At 34.4% G+C, this 26,033-nt stretch overlaps 1 protein-coding gene across 1 annotated transcript; it reads left to right on the top strand.

Moving 5' to 3' along the window:
- Positions 1–1,047: 1,047 nt before the first annotated feature.
- On the top strand, positions 1,048–25,801 carry LOC120347091 (uncharacterized). Its single transcript, XM_078117704.1, has 38 exons — positions 1,048–1,717; positions 1,840–2,028; positions 2,109–2,275; positions 2,484–2,624; positions 2,882–3,052; positions 3,289–3,435; positions 3,536–3,713; positions 4,567–4,663; positions 4,808–4,992; positions 5,370–5,413; positions 6,099–6,249; positions 7,077–7,275; positions 7,439–7,596; positions 8,259–8,607; positions 11,376–11,480; positions 11,980–12,166; positions 12,293–12,562; positions 12,639–12,755; positions 13,244–13,440; positions 14,139–14,403; positions 14,861–15,157; positions 15,518–15,667; positions 16,035–16,253; positions 16,980–17,162; positions 17,274–17,431; positions 17,869–17,964; positions 20,413–20,527; positions 21,110–21,253; positions 21,457–21,594; positions 22,026–22,174; positions 22,353–22,542; positions 23,000–23,109; positions 23,474–23,610; positions 23,833–24,077; positions 24,228–24,361; positions 24,514–24,661; positions 25,247–25,384; positions 25,568–25,801. The coding sequence occupies exons 1-38, from the start codon at positions 1,177–1,179 to the stop codon at positions 25,715–25,717; spliced, it is 6,759 nt and encodes a 2,252-aa protein (XP_077973830.1). The 5' UTR covers positions 1,048–1,176; the 3' UTR covers positions 25,718–25,801.
- The last annotated feature ends 232 nt before the right edge of the window (positions 25,802–26,033 follow it).

Here is a 26,033-nt window from a genome sequence, read left to right as displayed (position 1 = left end):
GACTATTGAAATAAAATAATTGAGATACTGGATTATGCACAAAACAATGGAACTAACATCATGTGAGGCTTGAAAGCCGATAAAAATAAACAGCATGGTGTCAAGTAAAAGGTACGCATTTCTGATTGGAACACTCAGATATTGAATGTTCACGTTTTCATACGAATAAACTTACTTAGATTGTTGTTGCCATTCTCATGACGTGCATTAGAGTAATTTACATTGTGATGTAATAATAGAAAACAATTTATAATGACGTAACAATGTCTTTGTCAACAACGTTTTCTGATTGGACATGAGTCGATTTGGAAGACGATCCCTCTCTTAGGTTTTCACTTTTACATACAAGTGAAACTGAAATGGCGGTTAATAACTTTAGTTTGTAGGTAGCAATATTGTAGGAGTCAGGAAAAATATGAAATCAAGTCAGTGAAGAATTATCGAGGTATATCGAAGTAAACGCCATAACTGCTAGAATAACGCCAAACAAAAATGTGCTGTGAAATTTTTGTGCGGAATCTGCCGCGGAATGGAAATCTTGACGGACGCGTTTAGTCAAAATCGAACCTACTCAATTTGCGACCCAGCAGGTATGTCCCACGCCAAAAAGGATATACCGTTCCGCGCGAGACAGACTTATTTGAAATAAAAATTAGGGCAGTATATTTATTTACGTTACATCATATTTTTTGGCGTAACTTAATTTGAAGAAGTCACGGCAATTCTTTTTATATCGCATTTTTGTTTGCCGTCATTTAGGGCGCTCACTTTGCTAGAACCGAAATATAATAGGGCCCATTCCAGATTAATTGTTAGCGATAAACCAGCGCGGCTGAAAACTCGGTGAGGATAAATTAGAAAAGTAGGCTATGTGCATCTGATACGTACGAGTGGGAATGCTGTGCTGTTTATAATAATACACTGCCATGATTGGCTATAGCTGTGCCTTGTTGTCTCTTTTTCTGTGGTACGAAATTTCGCAATTCTTACTGGAATCGATATGTTATTTACTATACGCGAGCTGACGTACCCCTTTTTAATAGAGGTTACTGACTTATGGCATGTTGTTACAGACAATAAAATGTAGCTTACTAAAACACTGAAACATACAACTTCGCAAAGTGGTTCTGTGGTTGATGACAATTTTGCTATGCAAGATTGAAACAATCAAACAGAATGGCTGATGCTGAAAACTTACATAGCTCCAAACAAACGGAGCATCGTCTTACATTGAAAAAATCTAGCAATCGGAAACTAATTGAAGATATTGAAAATGTCATGTCAGGCTATGAAAATGATGAAGCTGCTGAACCGGACGCGTTTTGCAGTGGGACCATCTCTTGGTACAACAACTACCTACGATATTACACTCATGTGGTCATTTTCTTTGTTATCTGTTGTGTCTTTCTGAACTCTTATATCATTGTCTTCAATTACTCCTATTCAACATCTGGCTTTGGTGATCTTGCTGATTTGTTGTACATCATACTTATGTTTTTACGATCACGAACTGGGCATCTCATTGATGGGGTTGAAGAACGAAATCTTTTGAAAGTTCGGGAAAGATATCAGACCAGTATCGGATTTTTCCTGGATTTGATAACCATTCTTCCATTCTCATTTCTTCGATATATTTTACCTGGTGAAGAACATTGGTTTTATGTCATTGATAAGCAGAAGATCTATCTCCGACTTCACTACGTTCTGTACTACATCGGTAAGATTTACCTTATATGGCTGGATGATTATTAAAAGAAACTATATTATTTATTTATCATAAACCTGAAAAAAATTTTTTTTTATTATCACTGATCTGATTTTTATTTCCCACTGACTCAGGGTGTAGACAAGAAGAACCTGGATCAAGCACTGTTAAATTCAGGACTACGCTCTACATAACTTTATCAAGCATAGTGATTCATTTCTCAGCATTGGGATTTTATGGTATTTCATGTGCGAATGCAGGCTATGGAGAATTCAGAATAAGCATGTGTCGAGAGAATAGTTGGCTCTATCATGCCCTTTTGTGTAAGATATCCATTGATTTTGTTATACTGTAATATTAGTATGATATCAATATCACTGATTGTTACTGCTATTTTTTCTAGATAAAATCCATGAACGTTTGAATATTAACTTTATGCCAATGGAACAAGATGTTACTGATGAAGTTCGGTATTTGGCTCCTACCTATGTTATAAGTCTTTACTGGGCTGCACATTCATCTTTTTCAACTGGATTTGGTGATGTACATGCCTTTACAATCTCTGAAAAGGTAAATTTTCAGTTGCGATGGAAAAGTATAGGCTCTTTCTTCAGTACAAGTGATAATAACAATTATAAATCAATCAGTGTAATTAAAAATGGAGAATACCAACTTGGCCTTCTTAAGTCAATGTGGACAAAATCCAAAAAATATCAGTATGAATATTTTATTTTGACTTTTAACTTTCTGAACACAAAAAACTCATATCTTTCTACAGCTGTTCTCGATGTTTGCAATGTTGATTGGAATGGCTTTCTTGTATGGAATGGCTGTTTCAGGAATTACCTCCTTGCTTTTGAATGCAGATGCTCGTCGAGCTTCATTTGTTCATTATTTCGACGCTTTCCAAGGAGAATTGGTAAAACTTGGATGCTTTGTCTGTTCTGTTTTCACCCCTTTTTTGCCCGCTCAATTTTGATAAATGAAACTGGTAGATACTTTCAAAAACAGAATGAATTCTCCATTTAATTTTGTCCAGGTATCTAAGCTATTCTTCACCAGTTGAAATTAACAAAAAGGATACAAAAATGAGTAACCTATGATGAAATTCAGTCATTGTATATAAAGCTATTTTCACTTGATCCAAAGCTTGATGCTGTGCTTGTTTCATTTTAGGAAAACATGCATGTCAGAGAGCAGGTCAAAAGTGTGTGTACTGGATATTGTGACTACATATGGCATAGATTTCAGGGTCTCATGGTTCATGGAATAGGAACATTGGATATTCTGCCTGACTGTCTACATGGAACTTTCACTGAATATGCGTTTAAACCACTGCTGGACAGAGTGAGTTTTTTGTACTTGATGTCGACTATTTTTTTTTCAATTTTCTTTGTTTTCTGTTCACTGTTTTACTTCGAATATTTTATTGGCCAGGCTTGTTAGTATGCATTTATTCAAGTATTTAATTTCAAAATAATGTTAATCATTGCATTGTGTCACACACTCTATATTTGAGACTTGATATATCATTGGTTATATGACATTTACTCTAGTCTAAACATACGCACCATTTTAATTAGGCAAGCTTGTTGAAAGGAACTCAAGGCGCTTTGTGGAGAAAACTTGCCCGAGTGTCAAAGCATCGAATATATTTGAAAAATCAATATGTTCAGCGTTCTGGAGAGATTGCTGATGCAATGTGCTATGTTCACCGAGGATTAGTTCAGGTTTGTTTCTAACTGAAGTAATATGAAGTTCAAAACTAATATCTGACTGGCGTCTATTCTATATCACTAGATAGATCACAAAAATATTTTTTGTTAATAGATTTTAGACCAGTCAGAAAAAAATGTTATTGATACTATATCAGAAGGTGAATGCTTTGGAGAAGCATTTTTACTTTTTGATTTGCCCCGTTTGAACACAATCAAATGCCTGACAGATTGTGAGTTATTGTGGCTGGACACACATGCATTTGCTGAAGTCATCGTGGAGTATCCAGAAGGTGAATTTTATTTAATGAATTTTTCTGACACCTTGGTATGGACCTTTGTAACTAGGAAAATTTTCACTCTGACGAGTTCAGAGGCAGAAGTTTCTGATAGGCAACCGAAAAAACAAAATTTTTGTTAAGTATTATTTATCAGATGTTGCACATGATGTGTTTTCAGTTGCAGATACGCTTCAAATATCAGTAGATTCCCAAATCAAGACAAAAACGAGAATATCGGTTGGAAACCGAAGACTTATCGATCGATAGTTAGGGGATCCCCCAAAACAGAAACTGCAGTTTCGATTCATCCGCTCTTGTAACTCGCGCACTGCGCATCGCACACACACACTCGGCGGGTTTCAAAATTCTCTCGCTTTACAAAAATCTAGATCACTATATCAATAATTGATTGATAACTCGCTAATTATACGACATAATTCGCCCAAAATCAATAGGCTACTGGTCCGAGATAAGATGAATGCACATGCAAAATCTGGAGCAGATTCAATCTCGCTTTCGTGAGATATCGCGTGCATCTAACAGACAGACATACATACAGACAGACATACATACAGACAGACATACATACAGACAAATACCTATCAATATACTTACCGATCTTAAGATCGATAAGTAATAATAGTTGATACACTATAATTGTCTGTTATTGATGTTAATGTACTCTCAAACATAAATGCTCTAGTCTTATTTGCTAGGCCATCCTTTGTAGTCGATGCAATGGGCAATAAAATATAGGATTATAAGGAGTTAGTTTATTTGCTTGCATTTTTACTTTGATAATACAGATTTGCCATAGACAACTTTTTGCTAGTTCGTTGATAGCTAAATTTGTTGAAATTTTCAGCTTCCGATCAAATTAAAGATGCTATCAGAGAAAGATGTATTGCGTCTAAATGGCCATTGGATATCCCATCAATATCAGATTCTGTCGCTTTGGAAAGGTGAGTCTTTGCGGGATAATTATATGCGGGAGGACTGATATTGATTAATATAAAAATGCTGTGCTACTTTGTATTGTAGTATATTAGTGATTTTATTATATTACGACACATTCAGATGACGAAGCATACATTTTTCTTTTACAGAATTATGCAAGGTCATAGAAAAAGTATAGTGGAAGATTTAGAAGGATCAATACGAAGAAAATCTTACCAATTTGAAAAGTCAGCTTCTGAAGATGTTTCTGGAGCTGTAAGAATGACTGAAGTTGCAAATATAGAGTATGATGGAATTGGTCTATCTCGTGTCACTTTTCGTGGTCACCAAAGAGGTATTCAAAGATTGTATGCTTTATCGTTCTATCAATTGTATTTATTTATTTAAGACATTTGGAATGCCCATGTAGAATGACAGATAATACCTCAACAAACAATAATTTTTTATAAACAAGGACAGGTAAATAATGTGTAACATTAATACAAGCTATTGACAGACTAACTACATACAATTAAAGAATATAAAACAACGAAATATGCCGATTAGTTACACAGGAGACTTTATTTACGCATTTGTAACTTTATATGAATATAGCTCGAAAACAATTCTGAGATTCATCTTCTGCAAAGTTGTGCAACTCAATTACTAGTATTATTGTGAATGTTATTAGCTATATTGTGATTAATTCAATTCATAAGTGTGTACCTTTAGGTGAATATTTCCCTGCTACAGATGAAAATGATGATTCAAACAAGGTTTGCTATTAAATGTATATCAATTTTATGCTTTTAAATAATAAAATCATATGCACAATGCACATACTTGAATGTAATTTTCAATATGAATTAAATTATACAAACCATCTTTTAGATATTTGTGTAGGCCATTCTAATTTTATTTATTGATTTACCAGTGCACTGATAGAAAGCATTGTTAGTAAAAATGCACTTGATAAAATATTACAAGCAATCCTATTGAAGTCAAATAATTATTGTCTTGTTGGCTCTATCATTGTAAAACATATTGTAGGATGACTAAATTATGTGTGTTATAAAAAAACAATTGATTACAGTTTCATGTAAGATGAGGGGATTGTACGATTTTTGAAAGTCGTAGAAGGGGTTATTTCAGAAAGATTTTGAAACACTGCTCTAAAAGTTTGGGATTTGCAGCAAAATTTCTATATCATGTTTACTTCTCTGATAAATTTTGATTTGTAAATGTTCAGTTCTCATTTACTTTTACAGTTGTATGCCTGCCAAGGGTAAGTAAATTATGAAACGAATATTCGCATGGGTTTCATCCATTGTTAGTTTAACACAAGCAAACTTGCATGAGAAACAATTTAACATAGCGGTTTCATTTCAGTTGTTACTCTTGGATCTTATCTGATAAAAATTATCTAATAATTTGTTATTCAATTTTTCAAATTTATTTCAGATGACTTTATTTCAAAGAATTGAGAAAGCAACGATATGCCATACAAATGGAAAATTTTATCGGTTCTGGGAAAAATATATTACAGCGCTGTCTCTCTTTGCATTTTTGTTTCAATCAACCATGTTTTGTATGCACATGATAATAAAGAGGGGTAAAGACTTTTTTATGCTCTTGATTATTCTTATGCCAATGCAAGATAGTAAGTAGGGTTTAAACTTCATTGTGTGGTTTGCTCCATTACAGTACTGTGCTTATGTATTGTTTTTCTTATGTCAGTGCTTTGTAGTACTTCAACAAAGAGTACAGTATGAAAATGAAATCAATATAAATTCAATATGAGATTATCCAATAGCTAATAATGCAAAAGTGTAATTGTCGATCTTTAATCAACACATTCTAGTTTCACGATGTATGTGGTTTATATCAAGGAGGCATTTTCATATAGTTTAGAAATTATACTTACCGTAACTGCCAATATGGACTTGCATTGGTATGAATCCTAATTGTCATTCACATATCAAATCTGCATGATATGTGAAGCTATTCATCACATGTTGACATTTCGAAGCAAAGTATCACAAGCATTACCTAAAATCTCGGGTTCATTATACATACAAATTTTATGCCTCAATCTTCAACATTTGATGATAGGATGTTTCATATTTATCCTAGCAAGGGAAATGCGATAATCATATAATGAACTATGCTGCTCATCCAGATTCGATACATGAATTGCTATTTTGCCTGTTTATTGTTTCAGATACATGTATTTCGATGGTGTGGGTCATACTTTAATTCTATACTGTTCATATTTTGCTGTAATGATTTGTGTCAAAGCGCTGAGAGTTTACACTAGCTTATATTAACTTGAAGTATATTTCCTTCTTCAGTTCTAACAATATTTTTTGACGAAAACAAGATTACTGATTACTTTTGTGATTTTATCCCATGTCTCATTTTTTTTCTTTTTTTGTGCAGTGAATCCTTGTGGTGGAACATGCCTTGATACTCTGCCAGTACTGGATGTTGCTGTAGATATGGAAGATGATAAAAGTATGATTGAATCTCTCAAAGTCTGTGATACTGAATCCAACGTGAATGGGACTATTGGATGCATTCTGGGAGTCGGTGGACTGTTATCTGAAAAGATTACAGGCAATCTCACTACAGGATATGTGTAAGAATATCAATAGTTTGTTGTTGGAACCTTGCTGTCATTGCTCAAAAGTAAAGCTTTTCAAGTGTGAATTTAATTTATAGATTTTGGGTCAGTATAAATCAAGACATGCATAATTTTACATCCTTCAATTCACTATATTAAAATGTTGTTTTGTTTTCAGAGTCGATATACCTTGGACATGGGATGTAACTATTTTTGGCTTGAATGTGGAAACTGTTAATGGTTGGATACATATTATCATTTCTTATTTGATAATTGATATTTCATTTTGGTTGAATATTTTCATCAGTATGAGGGCTGTTATCCCAACTACCACAGGTAAAATGCAGTAAGATTAATAATATTTGGTCTTTAGAAGTTATATTAAAATAATATTAGTCATGTTGGAAATGGTGCACCGGATTATGAGTATATCCTAGGGGAACAGGGTTTTGGAGCACTGTTATATTCATTTGTAGCATATTTGTATAGACCTGTTGGTAAGGTTGGGATATTAGAAGCGTACTTCTGCTGCATACTGATTGCGTTTTGTTACTGTAAATACTGGGAATATGGAAAGAAATGGAAAATATTGCGAAATATACAATTAAAAGAATGTTATACCTTTTGCATAAACAATCTGACATTTTTAACTAAAAATAAAACTGAAGAAAAAAACCTAATTTTTGGATCTGTAATCGCAACGCACTGTTGAACCAGATGGGCATGACCCAATTCTAGCATTTTTGTCCCTGAATGCATGAACTTGTGCTTTCATAAATACAACATTAACCAGATGGTATTCAAAATCAAAAGCAAATGTATCATTTTTTCCTTGCAGTTTTTGTCAGCAATTGAAAATGAGTTCTGATTTGACTTCTGGTTCATGTGGTGATCAATTTTAGCTTTTTTCAAATTGCACAATGTTTTATTTATTTGTAATGAGGTTTTTAAATTGTTTTATCTGGTGGCTCTACATTGGTGTTTTCTTTCTTTTGTAGGAGAAGTTACAAGCTTCCGTGGCATTGGAAAATACTACTTCACATTTAAAAAGTTCGGCATCGACTTGTTATATGTGTTTCCTTTTGAAATTCTTTCCCCAACGTTCTCAAAATTTAGGATGCGGAACAGAGCCGGAAAACATGCTTGGTGGCTGCTACTGCGAAATAACAGACTCTTTTCAATATTCCGTTACTTCCCCAGAAATTTCGGCAAATGGAAGCGGAGTCTTACTGCCAATATTGTGCGAATCAAGCTGACATATGTCATCCTTATTTGTTTTTGTATTGTACATACCATAGCAGTTTGGCTTCCTTGGTCAAGATGCAGTTACATGAATCAGGAATGGAGGTGAGAAGCAGTTACATTCATTTGAGTCACGTTTTCATGTTATAGGTTAGTTCAGTTATATAGGCTAAACCAGTGGTTCTCAAACTTCTTCGCATTTTGGCGTCCTCCAAAAATATGATCAAGTTGGCAACTCCCTGTGAAAAACGTCTTAATACCATTCAATAATACACCTTTTGGCGATGCGCTCTATTTAAACGAACAAACACACAACTCAGTCAGTGAAGTCACATTTAATATGATGAGTGTATGAGTGTACTTGCGATTGTCATGTTATTGTGAGTTGTGAGAGCTGCATGCTTTCCCCCTTTCAACATTTACTCGAGATCGATATTTTGCCCGTATTATGGTCATGGTCTTCACATAAATACGAAGTCGCCAAAGGGATGAGAGTGCGCAATGCTTTTTTTGGATAATTGCGAGGCCCTAGCAAAATTGAAACGACGCACTTGGGCGTCGCGACGCCCACTTTGTGAACCACGGGGCTAAACCATGGATCATTGGGTAATGGAAAAATATTTTTAAGAACTAAATTGATTAGAAATATTTGTAGTACAACTTTAAATTAATATTGTAACTAGTCATATCCTTTATTTGTTTATTGGGTCTAGCGCAATTTCACAAGATGCTCATTGTTTGTGAGCAGTACTCCATTATTAATGTAAACAATTTAGGATGATACTTAAATATAAAGCGTAAAAAAAATAAGTTATCAGCATATCAATGTTTATTTATCATCATCTCAAAAGTTTTTTGTAATATTTGTGATTGCCAATGTTTGAAAAAGTGATTTATTATGACCATCTGTTTATCATTCTTGAAATACAAAAACATTTATACAAACCTCCTCGCTTAAAGTTTTCGAAATTTGAGTATTTTAGTTATTCAAGTATTCAGAAAAGCATTGTCCTGGTCATCTGAGAAACCCCCAAAATATATGTATAGGCAGTAGAAGTAAGATCGGGCCCAAAAATCCCAGTTCGACCCGACCCGGGCCTGCGGTTATTAAACTCGACCCAAGCCCGGCTAATTAAATGGATTTGCAGGCCCGACCTGACCCGTGCCCGTGGGTATAAAAGCTCGACCCGAGCCCGACTAATTGACTGGATTTGCAGGCCTGTCCTGGGCCCGTGGGTATTAAAACCCGACCCGAGCCCGACTAATTAACTGGATTTGCAGGCCCGACCCTGACTAATTACCGGATTTGAAGGCCCGACCCGAGCCCGAAGCAAACAAAATTTCATATTTTCTTTAGGAGTTCTTCGAATTGTCATTGCAAGAGTTTAGTACAGTATAGGGGAAAGTGGGAAATGTTGGGACACATTTTTTCTTTTGTATTTTGTGAGCTCTATGATCTGCACATTCATTTAACAATGCGGGGCTAATGGATAGAAGGGTAACTGCAGTTTTACTGGGAAACTAAGAAATTCCCTAGCGACACACATATTACCATCAAAAAGCTTTAAAGAACGTGTGTCAAATGTCCTATTAGAAATTGCTGTGATAGACTAGGCTAAAATTCTTTACCGGTACTTTTATAAAACAGATTGTTGTATGCGCTGAATTATAATGATGGTTTAAAATAAATACCCCATTTTACTCGAAACCACTCTTAAAATAAAATATGCCCTGAAAATTTTGCAATGGTAAAGTATAGGAAGAATATTTAAGGTCGGGGGAAGGTTCATTACAGCTTCATCTCTGTTTTATTCAAAATATTTCTTTTATAACAAGTATTCCTTAGCTTAGTATCCACACATAGTTTTAGTATATATTTTTTATAAACATATATTTATTTTAAAAATGTCAGCGGTAGAGAAGCCCGACCCGAACGTAACGATTGACATTTCAGGCTCGACCCGAACGTAACGATTGACATTTCAGGCTCGACCCGAACGTAATGATTGACAATTCAGGCCCGACCCGAACGCAATGATTGACATTTCCAGCCGAAATTGCGGGTCGGGCTCAGGTTTCAGATATTAGCTCTAATAGGCAGCAGCGTCTTTAGCAGTTGGTCCATTTGCTCACTTTGTCATGAAAGCCATACCTGGGAATTGTAGGTTGTGATGTTCGAAAGGTTTTTAATGCATACACTTAGGGCAGCGGTTCCCAAACTTGTTGTTCATGCGGCTCCAAATCATCAGGAAAAAAACTCACGACGCACTGACACTATGGAAAAATTGCTCCCTTTAAATAAAACACAATTTTGTGATCGTTAATGTGTACTTTATGCCTTCAAAGTTTGAAAACATGACTGTAGGCTTAAAATATAAAGACAATGTCAACTCTTCTTCCTCATCTCTGTCTAATTTTCTTGTGAAATACCGAAAAAATCACTCATGTTCGCTTAACTAGGTTCAGCAGATAAATAACTGCTAACCTAGGAAATAAAAATATCATGCTGAAACGGGTTAATCTATTCAGCCAGCTCCCTTGGTTGGTTGGGTTCAGAAACAATGGCTTATTGGTAATTGTTTATTTAAGGTGTTTAGAAAATGTCCATGAGTCACTGTGTCAATGTAACAATTTGCATGAGAATAATGTTAGGAATGTGCTTTATGATTTGAAAATCAGTAAGTTGACTTTACAGCTTTTTTATTTTATTTTTTGGTTTTCCTTTCATATTTTGTTATGTGTAATGCTTTGCCAAGTAAAATTTTAAAAACCAAACTATTTTTCAACTTACAGCAAATCTTAACAGCCGCTTTTCAGTTATCTGTAGGGAAAGTACTGGTGTATGTTGACAAGTTTATTTTATATTTTTTTAGCCACGATCCCTCTGGTACTGCTGGTACCTTTAGTGAAAGTTGCCTGAGAATTCAAGATTACTTTCATTTGTTTTATATCTGCAGTATGGTTATCACTAGTACAGGGTGAGCTTTCGTTTTAGTAAATAGAAGATCATATTTATATAACTAGGGCAAGTTTATGAATACAGTATATATTAGTGAAAAGCTGGAATAATGGTGTTAGACAAGTATGATACTGTATTGTCGGATAGTGTTACTTAAGCTGAAACTGGTACTGTAATGTGTTTTCAAATACAAGTTTATTTTTCAGTCAATGAGATATTGTTACAGTTTATCACATTTCTCTGCATTTAATAAGCACTTTCAATGTCTGATTACATTTCCCAAAATGAGGGTATGCAGATTATGCATTGCTCTTATTGCATTGCTATTATGCATCACTGGAAATGAATATAAGAATATAAATGCTGAAATTTTTATTGCCGTTGCCAATATACAAACATAGATTTGGTAAAAATCTAAAGGTCCAGTATACTTTGTGAAACTGTAGATGCATTTAAATTTCCACATGTAACAGGATTAATTTAGGAGAGTGAAGCCATTTTTTTTTATCTTAACACAGGTATGGTGAATATCCTGCAACTGTCACTGATTTGATGCTCGTGGGTGTAGTAACAATGACATTGGGAACGATTATGTGTGGTTGGATCATTGCAGTTATTTCTTCAATGATATCCAGTACAGCATCAGCCATCACCACTTATACCAACAATCTTTTGATGATGAAAAGATATCTGTTAAAACATTCCGTATGTTACATAAGTTTTTTCTGATCTAATCAATGTTTTCTAAATTATGATAGGAAAACAGTATTTTTCTGTTTAATTTTCTTCGAACTTCTATTTTAGCGGGTTTATTTTTGTTTTTTTCATTAGGTGCCTCTTCAATTGACAAACCGAGCACTGGATTGCCGATATATTCTTTGGGACAGATTTTTGGGTGATGCTACTCCTGGTGAAGGAAGGGATGAGGCTATTGATAGCAAACTTCCTTTGCATCTCCATCAAATGCTTATGTATGAAAGCTTTGGAAGCTTTATCGAACATATTCCTCTGTTCAAAGGACTTCATCCTGCTGCAATATCTAAGCTATGCAATAATATTGATGCCTATCATTATTCAGAAGGGAGTGTGGTAATCTATGAGGTTCGCTTGACTTTCGTTTAGAAAATAAATATTTGAAAAGTTTGTTCATCATACTTTGTTCATTATTTTTCCTCAGGGTGACATGTGTGGTGGGTTATACATCATCAAGCAAGGGCATTGCGTTGTTGTTACCGATGATTTGATGGAGTCATTTGATGTTTTGCATCCTGGAGATTACTTTGGTGAAGTTGAGGTATGTGGTTTATATAGCTGCAATGATAGACTCAGAGTTTCTTAATCTCAGTCAAGTCCCTTTTTTCGTAATGAACATATATTATAAGTTTTACAACGTCAAGCAGTGTTGTGAAATTGAGAATTTTTTTATTTGGTAGTATTGAAGCCATATTTCTAAACTCCCTGGCTTCAGAGTCTAAATTTTTAGTTTCGGAATAATTCATTGGAAATCTAGGAATTAGAATTCCAGAATTATAAAGATTTATCATATAATAGGCACGTTTCCAGAAAAAGAATTATTAGAATTATTGACAACGGAAATACTACCTAGCCAGAATCACATGCAGTAGGCATCGACTCCAAGCATTAGATGTCCTACAATTAAATCAAATAGTTCTGCTAGCAATTTGCAATTCTAAAGGCCCGTAATGAATATTATATCCTTTGAAGTTAACAGCTACTTGTTGATTAGTACCTTAAATTAATGGCTTTCATTTATTTGGTTAGATTTTCCATGGTAAAGGCTCCGCAAGAACAGTTGTTGCTGATACTAGTGCAGAAATCCTTTTCTTGGAGAAAGTTCATATCATTGACATCATTGCTACCTTCCCACAGCTCAATTCTGAAATGGTCAGTATTGCTGATGACAAGGAATACCATGATATGATTGTTCAAAATATCCACCAGCGTGCAGACAGGCCAAGGTATTATTTTTTTAGACAATGGCACTTTATTGCAAATGTGCATTTTTTGTGATACCTCAGTAGTCGAACGACCCGATACTCAAAAAATTCTGTAGTCAAACAAAGAATTCTTGTCAAAAATGCTGCGGTACTCAAACAGAAATTTGGTGTTTAAACACCTGTGCGGGTCGTCGAATGAGATGAGGGCACTCAAACTGGCATCCTGGAGACCTTTTGACCATTTAACTAGAGAGCAATGCTCAATTATATGGACACCAAGGCCCAATCGAAGTAGTATTGGTATGCAATCTGTCACAGTGGATTACCGGTTTGGCAATCTTCATGACCAACACGAAAGCAGAACCAGCAATTGAAGTCATCACGTATAAAAATCGAATTTCATAGAGCCTACAGAAACTTGCTCAAATGTATAGTAACTGATACAAAATTTGTTATATTTTATCTTTATCATGTTCAAAAAGTTTCGGTACTCGAACAAATCAGTAGTTGAACACCAATTCTCAACGAATTATGTTGGACTACCAGGTATCACTGTATTTGTAATAAGGTCAACTAAAATTAGATCACTCACTTCTGTACCCCTTTTGAGCAATTTTGTTATGTCATTCTTTGGATTGTTGATTTGGACAAGTCTTGCTGTTCCAAATAACATGTTTATTGAACATGATCATAACTTGATATTTTTGTGTGTAATCAAGGGTTGACATGAGTAAGCGATTTGATATTCATCATATGAATGGAGGTGTGTCATATTATGGGGACAAAATTGTGGAAGCTCCTGCAGTTCAGAAGCTAATAGATGCTGACAGCACTGACGATGTTGCCGTGCATCCAGTTTTGAAGACACTGGCTAGACTGTTTCTGATGCCTTTCACCTTTCACCCAGGCAGCAATCAATACATATGTTATGAAACATTCAGAATGATTCTGAACATGATTACCATATTCATTGTGCCATTCCAGGTATGATTGCACTTCAACATTGATTTCTATGGAGTATGAGATTTTCTTGTCAACATTAGGATAAGAATTGGTTGTTTTGATGGGTTTTTACATCAAATTAACTAATCTGGATGCAATTTATGCGGAGCTATTGTATAACAAACAGAACAGAAGAAGCCATGTGGCGTATACTCATAGATTTTGAATTAAATCCAAAGCATTTGTTTTTCTAATATAATGATTCTTATGGTTAAAGTCTTATGGTCAATGATCATATTTAGAATACATGTCACTCTGAAAGTAATTGTCTTTCACATCGTGACTAGCTATAAAGTATATTTTCAGATTATGATCGTTATGATCACTCATGCCTTTCAAAAAATGATTCAATATGTATGAAGCTCTGTTTTAACCTTTATATCTACATCTTAGGTCAAATACTATCACCCTTCACAATATACATTTATGTCTTCAACAGGCAGCTTTCATGCCCAACATACCAGCGCTATTGGCATTGCAGTACATCCTTGATGGATTGACTATGGTGGACCAATACATTAAGCTTCATACAATGTATTACAATGATCGCAAGGTTCTGGTGTGCCATCCGTTATATACTGCGGGTCATTATTTCAAGACAAGTTTTTTTGTTGATTTCATTTCCTGGTTTCCATTCGAATTGATTGTCATGGCCACAATACCAACACCATGGACACTTGCTCAATGGAGGTTCATTTGTATGTTTCGGGTACTCCGTATTCTACAATTGTACAAGGTTTGTACAGATTTGGCTAATGTTGTACATCTTAGTATATCATAGTTGTATATGGAGAAATTTTAAATTGAAGAAGCTTGCACATATTTTTCTTCACAAGCTATGACAATACTTATTGCCTATAGGTTTGATTCATTTAATCAGTACCAAACAAAAAAAATTAATTTAAACACATTATCCTGGATTTTCAGATATTAAATTAAGTGACAACTGATATTACAATACGAACTTTTTCACACTTTGTACACATTATTTAGAAGCTTCTGAACATTTGAAGAAATTATTCCATAAAAATACCTAGCTATTTATAGTATTAGGTACTATTTGTTTGTCTAACAAATTCTTGTCAATATTGTTTAGCTAATAGGTTACTTCAACTATTGGCAAAGTGATGTTCGTTGGAAAAGAAGATTTTTAAAACATTGTACTAGAGTTATATATACACTTCTAATGCATAATGTTGTTGCATGTGTCATGTACATGGCAATGGCTCAACCACAGATAGCATGGGTTTGTACTTAATGATTTTATATTAAATATGGCAAGAAATACTATAACATCTCACCAACATAAGAAGGCTCCAGTCATTAAATAAATTTACTTGTGGGTATCACATAACTCAAACAGTCAGTGTGTTGATACGAAGTTACATTTCTTGAGCCGTATCTGAACATTGTACAACTGACCAAATTTTATCAGAAGTTAGTTTGGAAATATTGACTTGTGCTTAAACTAAACAGTTTTGTCCCATAAGTGTTAATTCAAGAAACTGAGTGGAAATGACAATCAACTGGTCACACAGGAACTAATTGCATACCTTTCGTTTATTTTTCATTGTATTTTCTATAATTAGTCAAGATCTAATTTATTCACTCAGGTTGACAACAGTAACAACACTGATTACATGACTTTGACCGGTGCAACTGGACCATTCTCTGTTCCCAAACGTTCATGGGTTCCAAAAGCTGTCATAGATGATACATTCCCTGCACTTGACTTGGTTAGCAGTGACTCTCATCGATATCTACTCAGCTTATACTATGTTACAGCCACACTTGTGTCTGTAGGATATGGAGATGTTGTTGCTGCAGCCAGTGTATGTTACACCTGTTTTTCAGTGTTAGGAGCATTATAGAATGTAAAAATATCGTTCTCTTCAAAGTCAATGATTGAAATTTGAAATTCCTGTATTTGGCACATTCTATGTCAATTTTTATTGTAAAATATGGATTTGAATGGAATTTTCAGAGCTTAAGTTGTAGAGAAGAATCATACAGTTTCTGATTTGAACCAAACAGGAGTTTTTTCATAGATCAGGACTTCCCAACCTTTTTAGTGTCTCAGGGCACTTCTGCATGAGGAAATTTATTGCGGGTCGCAAACGTTTTCACCAAACCTAAATATCGGCTGATTGACGTGAGAATTCACATAATATATAAAAAGCAATGAAGTCAATAATTACTGGTTACTGTGTAATAAAAATAATCAAATATTAGTAGCTTACTATTCGAATATCTGGTAACACATGACCTGGACATAACACGTCGCCGAATCACATGCTTGGATTGCACAACACACTTGCCGATTTCAAATGATCACTCGCGGACGACGAAATTCAGTGTGGATATAGTGCTTAGTGTGCAGAATGTTGGGATTTCCTATTTCTCCCTTGATTCTCCAAACCTACTTTTTACATACTATACTGTGCAGTCAGTACCGATAACCACTTGGTTTGGTTTAAATCTGTATATTAATTTGGTTTGCAAGCTTAATTACACAACTTGATTTAATATTTAATCATATTTCTATTCGACCTTTTCAGATTGAGAAATTTTTTTGCTCAATGCTGATGTACTTGGGAATTATTTACTATGCTCTGACATTAGGAGATATTGCTGCCACCATTCAGATGGACGATACAACTAGAGCTGTTTTCAAGAAGCGAATGATGGACATTAGAAAATTTTTCAAGTTGAATCATGTTTCGAAAGATACAACAAACCAGGTTTGAAATAGCATCTGTTTTTCAATATTATAGATATCTGAAAATTTGCAAATCATCCTAATTCGTTGGGCAGTAGCAGTAATAGCCTTGGAAAATATTCAATTTTTTTAGGTTATCAACTTCTACTCATACCTTTGGGAAAGAACAGGAGGTGTTACCCCAAATGATCTATTGCGAGGTCTTCCTCCAACTGTCAAAGCCAGTCTCTGCCATTGTATGTATGATGATATGATTCGTGAATCTTTCCAGAGTTCAGACGCTATTACAAAGTGAGGAAGTAGTATTTATGAATTAAGTAAAATTAAACCCTAAACAAGAATATGAAATTATATTGTTGAATGGTTATCAATTTTACCTATGCATTTACGGTAGATGAAATACAACATCGAAATATAACTGTAAATTACAGTTGGCATGTCATGTAATTTCACCCCTTTTTTGACTGAATGTTTGGCTTTATATACTGATTATAAATTCTTTCATGTTGTGGACAGGCCATGAGATAACCGAAATTAATATGATGTGAGCAGTGTAGTTCATATCAATATGTGATTGGGTGCGAAAAACCCGCATAATATAACTTTGCATAGCTCGATAAAATATTGATGTTTATTGTTTTCATTTGACTAACTAATATAGGGTTAGAGCAGCTTTTTCCAAATTGTATTGAATTTACTGTAACTGAAACATCTTTTTTAATCATTAGCTCAAATATATCGGAAAAGGATATGAATGGATTTTTTAATCTTCTATCTATGTACATCCATCCACAAATCTTTCTGGCGAAAAGTACTATATTCAGGTGCTGTGTTGTTTTCATACTATGAATAGAAGCTTTAATAGTGCTGACTGACTGCTGGCAGGGATGGCCAATTCGAATAAAGTATTCGAATGTATTCGAATATCTCGTCATTCGAATATCGGAATTCACGTTCATAAGAATATCGGATATTTGTGTGACGTCACACATTTTCGACGCCGCTTTCAAGACGTTTCCGTTGAATGAAAACATTTTCGATAGAAAGTTGCGCGTGATTGTTTTCATCACTCATCAGCGTAACGTGTTATTTAGGCCGTAAACGCCTTTACGATTGTGTTATTTTCTCTAAAACGAAAATTTTCCACAAATTTGTTCCACGATAACGATAACATTTATTTTATTTTTATACGTGCACGGAATTGTGAATCTGGTAAATACGTTCATTGGCGGCAGGTTTCTAAAGACAACGCAACTTTTTGATTGAAAAGCGGCAATTTAAAATACTGAAAATAAAACCGTAAACGATATAAGTTTTATTGAGGCCCGCGTAAATTTAAAAAACGCTTTTCTAGGCAGTGAAAATCGCAAAATATCGTGTGCCTCTGGCACACATTATGTTTGGTCGGCGTTTAGAAACATATCATCGCTAATTGAGGGCGTGATTTGCCTGATTTTTTTTTTTTTTATTCGTTATTTTTTTTTCCGTCTTAACACGATACAAGGTTTGGAATGCGACTTTTTCCCGGGTTGTGAGGATGTATATAATATAATTAATCTAAAGTATATTCAATCAATTTTATTGTGATGAAATAAATATTACTCTGAGATAGTGAGATATTACTGCATATTTATGGATTTTTCGAACGGTTTTATCTAAAAATAATCAGAGTGGCAGCATTTCGATCGAGCGGAGTCACTGTAAACAAGTACATCTAAATAGTTGCCCAATTCGCAAAATACGGATCAAAACACTATTTAATAGGACAGTTTACCTCACGTTTTTATTTTTATAACCGCGGATTGCAATGGTATATAAGAGTGGTGAGGATTTTATTTTGTCGACGCAACCGCAAGTTAAATTGAAGACAATTAAATTAATAAAGCAAGACATTTTAAATATGCCGTGTCGGTCACGAATTCATCACTTAGCACAACAGAAAAATATATATTCGTTGTTATATTATTTGTTGTGAAAGTCGACTCTTTTAACAGGTGGCATAATCGTGGCGATGAATATGTATTTTTAATTCACTGCTAAACTTTATATGTATATTCATTGTATGAAATACAATATGTATACACTTAACAGGGTTTTATATAATTATTTGAGATTTTCCTAACGGCGATAACGAGTTGGCAAGATTGCAAAAATACGTATTAAAATTAAATACATCAGGCAGTTTATCTGGTAATTTTAGGTCACAGATCGCCGTGGACCGAATAGTAACGTTTTTTTTTGACGTAAGAAGAAGCAACCGCGAGTTACGTTGGACACATTAAATTATTATATAAAGATATTTTAGAATCTCGTAGTTGTCATGGATTGAATATTTTACGTAACAGAATGATCATTATACTCTGAAAAGGCGGCTCTTTTAACGAGCTCGAAATCGCGGTGGGTGTTACAGGCGGCAATGGGAATTTCCAATTTCGAAAATCCTGGCTGCGCGCTAGCAGTGGTGGTCATCTATTCTCGACTAATTTATTCCTAATTTCAAATACAACAATATGTTACACATAATAACAATATGGTTCACATAAATTATTATACAACCATACTGGTAGGTAGTAGAATACCTCAGGCTCAAATATTAGAATTTTTAAAGGCATAATGGATTTTCGATTGTTGTTGCCTGTATTGGCAATAAATTTTATTACTCTCAGAAAATATACACAATTATCTGAATACAAGTAGTATTTTTGTCAATAGACTTGACTATTATCGTAATATCATGGTACCAATGATAGAAAGCGTCAGACAACTCCTTGGCTATCTTTTCATATGGCCATTTGTACAAAGTGAATAATTTTAATAAACTGACTGTGTCACGAGTTGCTATTATTTTTTATTGATAGCTATTAACTATCAATTAGATTGTGTGCATATACTGTTGGTTTGTGGCTTCATTCTGATATTTTTATTGAAGCTTATTTCCTAATTTACTGGGTTTTAATTTAACTAAAACAAAAATGTGTTATTTTCGATTTTAGAATGTATTCGGAATTCCAGATTCGAAAACATTATTTTAGAATCTATTCGGAATAGTTTAGTATTCGGAAATGGCCATCCCTGACTGCTGGCAAGATATTTTGTGAAAGATTATCCCTATCTTCTAGAATTTAGTAATATACTGGTAGTTCTCCAATAGGGAAAAATGCATCAGATAAAAAGTGTGCTCTTTTGTTCATGATTATGGTAGATTCAGACGCAAAACATTTCAGATTAGGCTGAGTAATGTTCATATCTTTAGCTCTCATTTCCATTTCCAGTCGGAATAGTGTTGGGGAAGATATGTATTTTCTTCAGCGAGGTAATGTTGCCATACTTGAAGAAGATGATGAAACAGTAAAACGTGTGCTTGGACCAGGACAATATTTTGGAGAGGTAATAATTGAATACCTAACACATTCTGGTAGATATATATTATCATTTTTAGCTAAACATCTCGTAACTATAAATCATACGATAAACAGCTTTCAGATTATATCACCTGTGATCAGTGTGAGGTGGTTGTAATTTTTACTATTCTCATGCATAATTAGGAAATTGGGTGGTTCACGTAACCGCTGGTCGGTTACGGCTTCCTCCACCACCAAGTCCATGCTTCCGAAAACAAACAATACAGTAAAACTAATCCCATACCCGACTTGGAATGGTAACCGGACGAGAGGCCGTGGTTCGCCATATGGATAAGCCGTCTTATCGGCTTTCCTCTCCCCCGGGATAAATATGTAAATCCTATCCTATCAAAAAGGGGTGTAGTTTAATTGAAGCATTTTAGGTAAAATATGGATTTAAGATAAAGGGTATTTGGGAACTACTATTTTTATTACAAACCTTAGTTATGATCATTCCGGAGTGGTTAGAGCAACACACGGACATCTGTTGTGTGCATTTCAAATTGTTTATATGGAATGATTTGATATGTTGTTTACTGCCCAATCTAATACACTTATTTTTATCTAGATTGCTTTGTTTTCTTTAATTCCTCGCACTGCAACGACTGTCACTATGACTAATTGTGATTTGAGTGTTCTCAATAAACAAGATTTGGATAATATTCTTGATAGATACCCTCAATTCAGGGAAATCATGACCACCATTGCCTTGGTGAGTATAGTGGTGTTGTGTAACTTCTGTGTGTACAATTCAATACAACGTGCGTGTTGATTTGAACTAAATAAATATTTCAAAAAGTAGCCTTGGGTTTGCTTCATACATATGTTTCTGTTATTAATAATGCTTATACGCTTTTCGATGATATGTTATGCTGCACTATTTTATGGTCTTATTACAAATGTTTCAATCCCAAGGATCGTAAACTCAAAGGCACAACCTCAAACAGCTATCTCAGACGCAAGAGCATGACTGACCAATCCTCCAATGCAAACGTTGTTTATGATGAAAAGGGTAACAGGACTGATGGTCAAGACAAGTTCTTCTTTTCTAAGGTTAACATAGATTTGCACTTTTTAAAAAATTACTGAGATTTGTTGATTATTAGTCTATCTTGTACTAGTTTAGCATGATAAACAAGGTATTTCTGGGCCTGAGCATACTAATAGTTTATGAAAATTGGAGAGGATTATTTATTGCCAGTTGCCACCTCTTAGAACTAGAATGTGTTTCTCATTTCATATTTGGAAAATTTTTTTTAATATATATGTATCTATTCTGAATAGGAATCATGAAAGTTGGAAACTATCAAAAAATGAACCAATAAAATATTGAAGAGAAGATTATTTTGATAAAAGTGGAACAACAGAGTTGTCCACATTTAAACTTAAAATATTATTATAATTGGTTTATAAATAGTTTTCATTATGAAATTTAAATTTCAAGATAAAGATGCAATTTTTCAACAAGATATATTTTGTTACAGATAATAGATCGTAACTCAACATTTGCACAAATATGGGATCATGGCACAGTTATCTTGGCTTTCCTTTCATCATCATTGGCTGTCTATCAAGCATGCTTCCTTACCCATAACTCTGGAATTGATACTTTTGTATTTCTTATGGATGTATGGTAAGTTTTTTTTAAATATTTATACTCACTAGTCATCTTAAAAAATATTTTGGTTCAAATTTTTATCATAATTTGGGATATCTGTGCATCGATTTTGTTCTTTGTACATTCTCATTAGTCATTGTAAACTTGAAAATTTGTGTCTCAATTTTCTTAATCCAGGCTTCATTTTTCACAGGTTTGCAATTGACATGGTGATTTGTTTCCACACAAGTTACTTTAACAAAATGGGAGACATTGTTGAAACCTTGGATAAGATTCATGCACATTATGGAAAGGATTGGAGGAGATTTTTCATTGATTGTGTTACAAACTTTCCTTTTGAAGTTTTCGTCCATTTTGTTCCAATGGGTGGAACGTTGAGTGAGGTCAGGGTGACTAAATTGATTCTATTGTATGATGAAATACTAATGATTATAAACAATACAGACCGAGTACATTGAATAAAGCGTTAGAAATATGCCCGTCATCAAACCTCTGATTACCCTGCATAGGTTCGAATCCTGTGGGGTAAAATTATGTGAGAGAGGATTGTTGGACTCCTCGCCGCCGCAGGGTGGTTGACGGACCACTGGTCGAATATGGATTCCTTCACCATTAAGTCCATGCATGTGAAAACAAATAACTGGCCAACTAAGCCTATACATGACATGGACTGGTAACCAACCGTACAAAAGGCTGTGATTCGCCATATGATTAAGCAATCTTATTAGCCTTCCTCTCCTTAGAATTAATATGTAAACACTATCCTAAACACTGTTGTCATGTCTCCGAGATTTTGTCTTGCATCCTGTTAAAATGTTACAACAAATTTATATATCTTAGACCTACGCAAGAAAGTTGGCAATTTTGTCTTATCTACGATTGAATAGAGTTCTTAGGATAAGGAAATTTTTCATTATATTGGCTGCATGGGAGAGAGATCTGCAGAAAGAGTATGCTTCTATTTCTTCATTATATTTTTGATACAGGGATTATAAATGTATTTCCAGCTTGAAATGTTCATTGCCATTGTTCTCAGCATATGGTGGAGATTTGTCCATTCTCCTGACAGCTTTGTGGGTCACTACTTACTAGTGAAATTCTTATTTTATGATTGATTCCAATCATACTTCTGTGCACCTTGTAGTTTTGGCGTTTATGTGGATTAAACTTTTGAATTGTATTTCTAGATTTACAGTATGTATGAGTGAGGTGGAGGCAAACAGATGATTTCTAAACTCCTCGGGACTTGAACCCAAAGACCTCCCTCCCCTGTACACAAAAACCTGACACAAACTAAAATTTTGTCTTTTTCAGCACACTGTTGGTCAGAATGTACAAACTTGTTCTTGTGCTTTTCTATATGATCAATTTCTTTTCTTCTGTCTTCTACTTCGTTGCTTGTCCTGGTGGAAGTTGTGCTGAATTGAGCTGGACTACGATGCCTCTGACTGGTGAGTCTTACCTTTTTTCTAGGTTTCATCTATTTAATAGAAACAAGATAAAATAGATGAAAGTAATTTATTTTCAGTGTTAATTCGATGAAAATTCAACAATAAGTATCTCTGTAAAACATTCTCGGATACTATATAGCTTTATTCTTCTACCATTTCACAGCTGACCCATGTTTTGCTTATGATTACTGAATAATCACTTTGTTGCATTTTTTTCCATAGACTATAAAACCAAAGGCGTTAGAGGTGAAGAGCTGTTACCATGGGTCGATGGATGCTATTGGACTGTTGCTACGATGACATCAACTGGTTATGGAGACATCAGGCCTAAAAGTGCCATTGAAATTGCATTTGCAATGTGTGTTATGGTTGCTGGGAAAGTACTGATCGGTTACATATTGAGTATGCTTGCTGCTACTTTAGCCAATGACGATGCAAGAAAAGTATGGTATGAAGAACAAGTCAATGTGAGTTCTGCAATAGATTTCTATGGAATAGTGGGATTTTTTTCGTTGCCTTACTTTGGTACTATTTGTAATAAAATATGGGAAATATGAATCAATATTTTTATTCTGTTGCATCTAATCTGAATCACATTAAATTCATATTGTTTACAGGCTGTTAAAACATATATGACGGACATGAAATTTGATAAAACTATAGTTGACCATATTGAACAATATTATGATTATATCTGGATGAAAAACCAAGGAGCGAAATTCTCTGAACTTTTCAACGATTTGTGCTACAGGTTTGATCTCAAAGTTCTCATAAATGCAACGCAAATAGTATAGCATTGGCGTATTCAGTGTCACCAGAATGATTTTTTTTATGATCTTGAATTTTCAAAAAATACTAGCTTGACTACTGTGATTCTGTGATTAATTTTTATGTTTTATACAGCCTGAAAGCAGACATCATGCATCAATTAGTTGGGGGTGATATAGAACACAATATATTGTTCAACGGATGTTCGATTAATTTCATTCGCCATGTTTGTTCATTGATGCGACCTGTTTCGTACATGCCAAGCGACTACATTTGTCTTCAGGTATATGTGTGTAGTGTATAGTGTAGTGAATGAGTGTCATGTTGAATAAAGTGCTGCTGATTAAACATTACGTTTGATAAACATGCACACGTTCACAACCTTAACCCAATCATCCTCATTCTACCCCATGCTGCTGCTTACTTATAATAATAGCATCGTAGTAATCACAATATTACCATTATGAGTTAAATGATCAAAAAAACACTGGCACAGGTAATTAAACAACAAAAGACGTGAAAAGCAAATTGTTAAAATTAGCCCAGTAATATTTTTTTAATATGCATGGTTTATTCTCTCTTAAGTTTGTGGGAATATTTTGCTTTTGAGAGTTTATTATATACAGAACAAAATATTCTGTGATTTCATATGTTGCCAATTATTTGATCTGCAATCAAAATACCATGCGAAAATAATTTCTCCACAATTAAATTACCTGATATAGATTTTCCTTCAGACAAAATTACTAGACCTCGGTTATTGGCAAGGGGACTGCATGTAAACACAATGAAGTTCAATTTCCATACCCAAAAAGTATTTCGCAGTGTTTATGTCAAAAGCAATAATTTACTACGTTTTTGATCGCAGGATGATGTTCGAAGCGACATGTTTGTTATACATCGTGGAGTGGCCGAAATATTCAAACATGATGAGAAAGGGAAAAACATTCCCATACGATTGATGATGGACGGAGAAACTTTCTTATCCGAAAGTGTGCTCAAAACAGTAAGCTATAGGTTGATTCTGGTGGTTAATAAAGTATTCAGTTGTTTCACCCATCACGATAATCAAATATGTATCTGATTCTTTGATATTTTATTTGAAAGTTCTTAGGAACAGTAGTATTATCTCCATGATATATGTCAGTCTTGAGGTCTTTTCATCCATTCTTTCCATTTTGTTTTACAGACTCGTCTTTCATTTTCTGTACGAGCTAGAACATATGTTGACGTGTATTCACTTAGCAAAGATGATTTGAAAACCTGCATTGAGAGTTATCCCTTTGATGGGGATATTTTGCGACAAAATGCAGCAAACTTGCATCCAACATTAGCATAATATATATTCATCATGATTAGTTTCACTGTAAAATTAAAACACCATTTGTGTTTGTTGCTTTTAATAAAAAAACAAGAAATGTGATACCTTTGGTATCAAAATTGTAGGAGGGTGTTCACCCCTGTAGGGGGGGAGGGAAATAACTGATTCGTGGCATCATATAATAAATCCAAGGAGTCCAAGATGATTAAAATTGGTTTCTGACCAATTTGTGCAAATTGGTAAAAGCTCGTGCCATTGCCTTTTGGTATATTCGCCGATCGAATTCAGTGTCAGTCTCAACGTTAAGCCGTGAACATCTTTTCATCGTTATTTA

The sequence above is a fragment of the Styela clava genome, chromosome 11 (genome assembly GCF_964204865.1).
Source record: "Styela clava chromosome 11, kaStyClav1.hap1.2, whole genome shotgun sequence".
NCBI lineage: Eukaryota > Metazoa > Chordata > Ascidiacea > Stolidobranchia > Styelidae > Styela > Styela clava.
Note: the sequence above shows the minus strand (reverse complement) of the source record. Positions and strands in the feature narration are given on the sequence as shown.

Excerpts from the sequence above, each read along its gene's own strand:
- LOC120347091 (XM_078117704.1), top strand. The coding sequence starts at position 1,177 with ATGGCTGATGCTGAAAACTTACATAGCTCCAAACAAACGGAGCATCGT. Across the intron at positions 12,167-12,292 it reads GATATCTGTTAAAACATTCC|GTGCCTCTTCAATTGACAAA; the intron begins GTATGTTACATA and ends TTTTTTCATTAG. Across the intron at positions 15,158-15,517 it reads GTATTCTACAATTGTACAAG|CTAATAGGTTACTTCAACTA; the intron begins GTTTGTACAGAT and ends AATATTGTTTAG.